This window comes from Candoia aspera, chromosome 8 (genome assembly GCF_035149785.1).
Source record: "Candoia aspera isolate rCanAsp1 chromosome 8, rCanAsp1.hap2, whole genome shotgun sequence".
Taxonomy (NCBI): domain Eukaryota; kingdom Metazoa; phylum Chordata; class Lepidosauria; order Squamata; family Boidae; genus Candoia; species Candoia aspera.
In genome coordinates this window covers 68,351,059-68,360,526 of record NC_086160.1, presented here as the reverse complement: position 1 = coordinate 68,360,526, position 9,468 = coordinate 68,351,059, and the positions used below count along the sequence as shown (strand labels likewise).

The following is a 9,468-nucleotide window of genomic DNA, read 5'->3' as shown; positions in this document are numbered from 1 at the left end:
CTCATAAATGCCTCTTACCTCCTCATTCGTCTCTGTAAATCCCCCTTCAGCACCAGATTGTGAAGATGTGGCTGCTGGGATCTGAAAATGTGAGATGGCCACGCTGCTAGCCAGATACTAATCTTTTCTGGATTGACTGAATTTACCTCTTCCCTCAAAATTTCCAAGGCAGCAGGGAAGTGCTGTCAAGGCACAAGCAGGTACTTTGCGTTTAGCATTAAGCAGGCACTATCCTGAAAAACAGCTCAGAACAATTCCACTTACCCAAATAGTAGCAAGCATGTCAAATTTTGTGGAGTGTTACTTGTAGTAATTGGTAGTAAGTCTAAAACCTTTGACCCATATCACATGTTTGACCCATTGACTGCAACCTCCCAAGATTAGGGACAAACAATTTAAATTCTAAATTGACTAACAGGTTCAACTCTTTGTTTGAAGATAAAATTACCCTGCAATAATCTATGGCAGACTCTCTTTTATTGAAAGGAAAAGGAAATCCAATAAAAATCTGTATTATATTTGAAGTTTTTCAAATGAAACATCAGTGCAAGGACACAGAGCACATTAAAAGGGTACAGTTAACAACATGGATTTTCAAGTGAGATCCCAGCATGCAAATTTGTCACAAGAACTTCATATGCATGCATTTTAGAGAACTTTTCTTGTTTATAGCATAAATAGTCTCCACATACAAGTCTCATTATAATTTATATATCAGTAGTTCAAAGAAAAGTGACTTTTTTGACCCAAATATCTGCAGCTCTTTCGCTGTCCTCAGTGAACAAATAGTCATTCAGCTGACAGAGATCAGTGATCTCAGGAATGCCTTTTAACATACTACTCCTAAAAGAAAGAGGATTCAAAGTGAACTGCTGCTTGGCTGTTGCTCCTGAACTCAGCATGAAATGCAGACATTCAATGTCAGAACTTCGATACAATGATGAAATTCTGGAAACAGAACAAAACTCATTTTAAATTATTGCAAGCAGAACCCAGTGAGCTACTTCTGCTAAGGGAGCCTTCCTAAAACAACCAGTGGTGGGGAGGTTGCCATTTCCAGGTTCACAAAATAAAAAAGATGGCTGTCCCTCAACACAAAGGGATGCAATATCCCCCCGTTATTGTCCTCCCTGGTTACAAAACCAGCAATACGTCAGTACCTCCTCTCTAGTCACAAAGGCAGCATATCAACACACAGACTTTTCCCTCTGCAGCAGCCATCTGACTTCCAGCAATTGCAAACCAATAAGCTTAGGGCACAAGTTGTGGAATCAGTTCCAAATCTTTAGCTGCTAGAAGAATGTCATGTTTGAATAGTTGGCCTGGCAGGAATTACAAGGATGGAGGGATGCAGGTTCCACTCTACCCTTAGGCCAAGAAGCTCTTAGTCATTTCACTGGCTCAGCCAACCAACCACCCGGGTGTGTGTGTGTGTGTGTGGGGGGGGGGGGGGGGGGACAGAAAAGAGCACCATATACGCTCCCTCAGGCTCCTGAAATATAGCCAGGATATAAATCTAATGAATAAAAACTTACAGAAGGCCTACAAGAGGAAAAGGCATCATAAAGGCTTTACTTCTATATCCTGCCTTTTCTTATGGGATTCAAGCCCTCTCCCCTCCTTTTATCCTCACAATCACCCTGGGAAATAGGTTGGCCTAAAAGAAAGTGAATGGCCTAAACTCCCCTGGCAAACTCCACAATCATGCGGGGAGCTGAACCTGGGTATCCCCAGCCCCATTCTGAAACAGTAACTATTACACTGGCTCTCTTGTTCATTTCAGGGGCATGGGGAAAAAATCAATCTGAAATCAAGGAGACACCTTGCAGTCAATGCCGGTAATCCTGACTTGGAATAATGAGCAGAAAAGCATTGCAGGACAACAGGAGAAACCTACCGATTTATTGAAACAATTAATCTGAAGGATCCGGGATTTACTGTGAAGGGAAATCTCAGGCTGGGAGTAGAGCCGTTCCTCTCCAATACAGTGAACCCACTGTAGTCTCTGAGCACGGTGTTCCGCAGTGGGAAAAGAAGGGATTCCCCACCCCAGCACAGGCTGGGCGGTCTTCAGTTCCTCTGGCGGCGGGAGTGCCTTACCTTGATGCACCTGGGTGCGCTGCTCTAGTCGAGGCAAGGCTTGCTGTGTCTGTACTGCATGATGTACATGGTAGACTGGTGCCACCAATACAACATCACCACAGCAAGAACGTGCCAGAGTTGGTGGCTAGAGCCGAGGTAGTTTAACTGCCCTGTTGAAGGAGAGAACGCCAATGTACTTAGTCAGAAGGGAGTAAAGATCATGCTGTTTGGTCATCCAGATGGAAGATGCGCACACAGGGACAGCCACTCAAATTAATCTTTCTCCGGCTGAGAGGGAAACGAAGGATCTTTTCATCCCCGAAAGTTAGAATATTGCATTTTCCTAAGTAAATATTTCTGGGACAGGAAAGGACAGCCATCTCACTTATGCCTGGCCATTGAACTTCAAGGTATGGCTGGCTGGCTGGCTACTGCTGGAAAAATAAATGTTGACCTACATGGATCTTTCAGGCTAATCTATCTATCTGGTGTTGTGCAGATACTTAAAAAAAATCATGTGCAGCAATGTTCATGCTATCCTCCTTTTTCAAGTTACAGGAAGGCATACTGTGTTACGATGCATACTGTGCTAAATACTCTCGTAACACTGAATACTGCCCTATGCCTCTGTAGATTTAAAGGCAACATCTGCCTTTAGACACAATGCTTTATAATTTAGGGGCACAGCCAGGGAGATTTCTACATTTCCTCTAATATTCACTCTGAGGACAAGATCCAACAGTAACCAAAACTTCAGGGTGTGCCTTTCATCCAGCTTGCAAAGGATCATGAATTCATCTTTACCTGGAAAATATCTTTCTGGGACTTTAGAAATATAGAAGAGAAATGCTATGATGGCTATTAAGTACATCACAATCACACGGGGGGCAAACTCCTGAAAAATAAAAATAAAACAGCTGTAATCATTGCAAGCACCAAGTTTCAGATCTCTGACACTTAAGAAAGAAAATGGTAGTTGTTTTCAACAGATTTCAAGTACTGTAAACCAAAAAAGCTGTGTGACTTGCAAAATCTACTGAGTTCACTTTCTTGTATGTGTTTTATGCATGTCATTAAATGCAGGGGACTTACAGCATGGGTTACTGGGTTTTCCCTAAACAAAAACATTTTCAAAGGAGGAAAAAGACCTGATTTTGCAGGAAATAGCTATTGGTTTGCAGTAGCACCCTGGTAACAAATGTTTTATTTTTTACACTCATGCAGTTAATATTCACTCACAACTTTGTTAATTGTTAAGGTAATAAGGAAAATGAATATTGCCACGTTCCCCAGAAATCATCATTTCAATACAATGCAAAAGAATTAGGCTGTAAAAATGGAAGGCAAGTCCTGAACGTCCTCATGCTTGAAGTTTCAACTAATAATATCCACCCTTTCTGTAAAAGGAATTGTAAAATAAAAGATGCCCTTATGCCCAGCTCAACTGACAACTGCATCAGTGTGGTTGTACTATTAGGAAAAAAAATGGTGCTCTCCCACAGATTGTTTTTTACAGATTTAATAATTTGTATTGGTTTTTTTTTAATGACTGTAGCAGTTATATTTTTGGGTAGTTGTTTTTTGGGGGTTTTTTTCCTGGTATTTTTAACTTTGTAAGCTGCCTAGAACCATGGAAGTGAGATGGGCGGCTATAAAAAATCAATCAATCAATCAATGCAGTTTCTTGGCAGCATTTTGGAAGTAACTTCCCATTGTTGTTTTCCAAGACTTTTTTTTTCTCAATTTCCCAGTTTAGCCAATAGCCCTGGAATTCCCAAATGGTTCCCCACCCAAGTACTAACCAAGGCCAACCCTGCTTAGTCTCCAAGATCAACCAAGGCTGGCTAGATGCTAAGCACATTCCTAAACCAGTAATTGGAAACAAGTCTCAGTAAGGTCAATAGAACTGTCTTTGAAGCAAATATAGCAAAGCAGGTAACTTCTAAATTTACCTGCACAATAGATGCTGTGACACCTCCATTAAGCCAAATCCAGTGGATGGTAGGAATGATTCCATAGCCTGACACAGAGCAGAAAATGACCGAACGCAGTCTGTGCCATTGCTGAGTGAGGTAATTGGGGTGAATCTGAGCAAAGAATACTGCCAAGATCATAGCAAGCACAGTGATCAAGTACACTTGACGCCAGTACTAGAATGGAAAAAGAAAAGTGTGTGTGTGAAGAAACCTGGGTACTCACATGGCAATTCCTATGAATGTTGGAATATCCATTTTAGCTACTTTTCCAAAACATGGGGAAGAACTATAAAAATGAGGGCAGTACCATTTGCATATCCAAATATTGACAGAATTTTAACAGCTTGTATCCCAGTTTTAATTGTTCAACAGTGAGCTACTTCGTTTGATATACTGTAATATATGTGGAAGCAGCTTTCTCAAAATCTGCACTAGTTATACACATACCAGTCCCTGCTGCTAAGAAAGGTGGACTTCTGTATTTTCTTTATCCAAGACAAAGCTGGGATTACACACGCACCAATGCACCACCCTACCTTTCCCTACTCTTAACCTTTGTATATTTTGCTGAATGTATTTAGAAGTTTCTGTGGATTGGCAACTCTAATCAGGTGTGATTCCCAATCAGAAGAAGCCTGTTCTGCTTTAAGCCTGTTCAGCTTTATGTATTTAGAGCAACTTTCCCTAATCTGGAATGCTACAGATGAGTTGGGAATGCAATTCCCAAGCCTTCCTGGCTGCCATGGATTTCCCAGCCAGAATTCTCAGCGCTACCTGGAAAAAGCTACTTAAGATCACAGTGCTGAATATATGAAAGCTGGAACAGAGCTGGCCCAACGAGGAACAAAATTAGCAGTTTGTGTGAAGGCTTCCTTCCCAGTTTATGCTCACCCACATGGATCCAACATTCTCAGGGGGCTAATATTGAAGACTCAGATGAAAGATGCACTGACCATTTTTAGAGAGCATTATCCTTAGTTACGTTTGTTAAATTATTGAGGCAAGCAAGTCCTTTAAGTGAGCTGACCTGTTCAATAACAGGTTATCCTTGGACTCTGAGAAATTATCATTAAATAATAAAGGTTTATTCAGGACTCAGTTCTGTTTAGATGGAACAGCAGATTGGATTTTGAATCAGCTTCTTTTAAAGGATTATGCTACAGACTGGAATTCTGAATAAATGAACAGAAATATTTATTTGGGAGAAGGCAAAGCAACCCCAGCAGAAACAAAGCTATACAACAACTAACATTAGGGCCAACTTACATTACTACAGTAAAAGGCATAAAAAACTCCTGACACATAACAGCCTAGGATACCAATGGAAATTCCTGCATAATCCAATGCCATCCATCTTCGACTAGTCTTTTCTGAGCGATGACAACAGAAGAGGTGATACCCAACTGAGCACAACATACACACCTATAAAAACATTGAAAAAAATTCCGTATTAATTTAACGCAACTCTATTCTTTTTCAGATCCTGTATGCAGCACTCTAAGGAGCTTGTGCTTTTCTAGTTGGAATTATAAAATGACCAGAACAGAAATATCTGGCTTTACTATAGTCAACCTGCTTATAATATGCAAAGAGATAGGAACATTTTTATTTAATACACTACCACCATCCAATATAAGGGGACCCTATAAGGAGGCTAACAGTTAGCAACAACCATAGGAAAATACTGACAGCAGAAAAGTTGAATTAGGATTTACGTGATCCTCTAAAACTAGTCTAGCTAGTAAAATTCCTAATGAAATACAAATGCTTTGACTATGTGGGAAGGAAGGAAGGAAGAAAAATCAACAGGAGATGCTACCTTAATTTCAGAATAAGATCTCAACATTGTTCCATGCAATCTACAAGGAAATGAAGTAAATTATCATGGCATTTAGATTAAAATAAATAAAGGAAAGGAAGCAAAAGCCTCATCATGGAAGAGAATGCAAGCTTTACTCTCTATCAGCCCCTCTCACATACCCATCCTTTATAAAGTCTGGTTGCCACATATAAAGGAACTTACCTGAAAGCAGAAAAGACAAACAGAACAGATAACAAAATCTTCTCTAGAGGCATTCGCTGAAGGCAACACAGAAGTCATATCATATATGCCCAAAGTGAAGAAGAGAAAGAAGCCGAGTAAATGACTCCAGATATTGACTGTCTCATTGGACAAAACGAATAGGCTGGGGGGAAAAAAGAGAAACACAGTAACGTCTGACTTGCTTTAACTGACTAATTTTGACTAATGGCAGCCTGAGTATGTAGTTCAACTCAGGTAACTAGTAGTGCATTTTTTCCATGCAAACTAGTCAGCATTCTATCCTTGAATATATCAGAAAGGGGCACTTTATGCTAAATGTGGATTAGCATTAGTAGCATATACTCTGGATTTCCTCAGTAAGAATACGAGATGGAAATAAATTGAGTATTTCCCCGTTCTGTATTCAGAAATCTTATTTCTTTTCTCGTTTGTAGTATTGTTATTGCAGCCATGTACGCATGAAAATGGTTCCCTTGACAATCTATAACTTTGTTTTCTGTTAAGATTTTTGTTTTGGAGAACAGTGATGCATGGGTCTAATCAGGGGTTCCAGTTCTAGGATGATGGACAGCATGCAAATTAGTCTCACTAGTCATAGATCACTTATTAGGAGATCCACTTACTTCTGCTGTTGCATGGATACACTAAACCTGAGAAACTGCATGGTGGAGTTTGTCTGTTTAGATTCCTTGCATTAGAAAAGAGGATTGACACAGGGGCTTGTGCCTCAAAATTTCAACAGATAATCAGTAAGACAAAATGAAGTAGTATTTCACACACAGAAAAGAACATTTAAATTAAGTCAATGCACCTTGCTTCATTGGTTGCTTTGATTATAATTTGCAGAAAGGCAGGATATAAATATAAATAAACCAAGCAGTTTCAAAATAAACACTTTCACTGTTTCTTATAGGCACTGCTTCAATCCAGGCTAGTTGATTAATTTCACTTTGAACCATTTCGATCAACTCCAAACCTTTTTAAACACAGCCTGGAAGGCAGGTATGCTCTGTAGCCATCAGTGATGTAAGGATTATCCTTAAGGAACACAGGAATCTGTTCATAGGTGTACAGACGAATTCCTCGAGGAATGAGAACGGGCCAATACTGATAACTTCCCAGCTCAATGTAATGAGCGCTCTTCGAGAGTTTCTGATGCATCTCAGTAGTGTTTCAGTCATCAGCCAAGGCAAGAGTACACATGTAGCAATACACAAGGCATCTGACTTCTGTTATAAGTTATCTGCAAAATATTAAGACAAAGTACTCAGAGGCTTACGATCTAAAACAGGACAGATACAGAACACCCAAGCTTTCTCTTCCTTCGCTTGTCACAAAGTAATCTGTGTTTTTCTATATATGAAAAACACAACTCACATTTTGAAAATGTAGCAGCAGCAGCAGCAGCAGCAGCAAAAAAAAAAAAAGTATCAACAGCAAACACTTTAAGGCTAATAATTAGCAATGTAGGGCAAGAAGTGGTCCAAACCACCTCTGCGCAAATAAAGAAATTGCACACTACAGAGAAAACCCAGTCTTGCTCAGTCTTCTTTCCCTTTTTGTAGGACAGCTTTCCAAAAGGCAGACCTCTCAAATTCTTTCCTCTTAAAGAAAGCTTTATCAGCGGTATCGGTTGACTAGAGAAACGGGCCTAAAGGCAGCCCTCCCAGAAAATGCTCCCTGTTACTGTGACAGCCTTAAAAGATGTGCTCTGTGTAGACTCCATATAAGGAATCCCTAGTAATTTCTTCCTTTCCCTTGTTCTCATCCAGGCTGGTTTTCTCTACCAATGTTGTTTCATGTTTCTTGTAGTGTTACTTGTTATAATGCTTTTAACAATCTGTAAACTGCCCAGAGTCGCTGGGAGTTTGTTTGTTTTCTATCCCATCTTTATTATTTTTTATAAATAACTCAAGGCGGTGAACATACCTAATACTGCTTCCTCCTCCAAGTTTCCCCACAACAGCCCTGAGAGGTGGGTTGGGCTGAGAGGGAGTGACTGGCCCAAGGTCACCCAGCCAGCTTTCATGTCTAAGGCGGGACTAGAATTCTCCTACCATGCCTGATTGGCTCTTGGGCTGAGAGAGAGGGACTGGCCCAAGGTCACCCAGCTAGCTTCACACCTAAGGTGGGACTAGAACTCTGTCTCCTGGTTTCTAGCCCGTTGCCTTATTATTAAAATGTACAATTATTATTATTTAAATGTATGAGTTGGGTGGCATATATATTTCATTATTACAATGTACATATTATTAAATTGTGTAATTTTGTTGTTATTATTAATGTATATGTATATGCCTCCCAGGCGACTCTAAAAAGGCAGCTGGAGGTTTTCACATAGGACTTTAATGATGATGATGATCTGTGTGAAAACCTTCAGCTGCCTCTCTCCCACCCACCTCCCCCGGACGCGCCCAGAAGCAAAACCAGGGCTAGGGGCATCCCGCGCCCAGAGAAAGCGAGTCCAGGGTCCATGGCCTCAGCTCCCGCGGGCCTTCAGGCAATTGGCTGCGGCTGAGAGACCCGACAATGCAGGCGGCGACCTCCGCCCTAGCTCACCCCGGCCGCTGCTGCTGCTGCCGCCGCCACCTAAGCAGCTGAAGCCGCCTCAGCCCTTCGCGCATCCTGGCGGCAGAGGAGCTCCCTTCCGCCTTTCTCCTCCTTCTCCTCCTCTTCGCCAGAGAAAAACCGCTTTCTCCTCCAACGGCCCTAAACTGCCATCACGCTGCTCCTTGTTGCCGCTCCCCGGCCAGGCCCGCTCGGATGACGCTACGCCGCGCGACGGTCGCGCAGGGGGGCGTCAAGGCGAGAAGCCGACAGCGCACCAATAGGACGTCACGGCTCCCCCTTCCCTTCCTCACCAAAGGGGCACGTGCTGAGGGCGTGGCTGACGTGCACCTTAGACCCGTGTTGCTCAACCTTGGCCACTTTAAGATGCGTGGACTTCAACTCCCAGAATTCCCCGGCCAGCATGCATAGTGTTCTTGTTGCTATGAGAATAAAATGATAGGTGATCCTATGGAAGAATTCTTCCGATGGAAGAATTTTAATTATATTCTCCTTTTCCTGGAGGAAAGGGAGAATATAATTAATAACCCGTAAATTAAATCCAGAACTGGCAATAGTAACGTTTTCTGAAGGGAACATCCTTTTTCTTTTTATTCTCATAGCGACAAGAATCCTTTGCTGGAGTCATCCAGTGAGTCTCTGTATCACACTCATCCTCTACATAGCAAAGAAGGGTGACAATCGAAGAGAATCTCTGTAGCTCAGGGTTGAACTGTGGAGTCCTTGGTGCTCTCTGAGCTTGGCTATTTGCTTTCCCAACTAGGCAAAAAAAGTTGCTTTCCCAACTAGGCAACATTT

The 9,468-nt window shown here is 41.7% G+C and overlaps 1 protein-coding gene across 1 annotated transcript; it reads right to left on the bottom strand.

Moving 5' to 3' along the window:
- Positions 1 to 460: 460 nt before the first annotated feature.
- On the bottom strand, positions 461 to 8,868 carry PAQR3 (progestin and adipoQ receptor family member 3). The gene is made up of 8 exons (XM_063310046.1): positions 8,662 to 8,868; positions 7,079 to 7,345; positions 6,082 to 6,244; positions 5,325 to 5,480; positions 4,035 to 4,232; positions 2,887 to 2,977; positions 2,101 to 2,252; positions 461 to 948 (listed from the first exon to the last, which is right to left on the bottom strand). The coding sequence occupies exons 2-7, from the start codon at positions 7,261 to 7,263 to the stop codon at positions 2,125 to 2,127; spliced, it is 921 nt and encodes a 306-aa protein (XP_063166116.1). The 5' UTR covers positions 7,264 to 7,345; positions 8,662 to 8,868; the 3' UTR covers positions 461 to 948; positions 2,101 to 2,124.
- Positions 8,869 to 9,468: the final 600 nt, after the last annotated feature.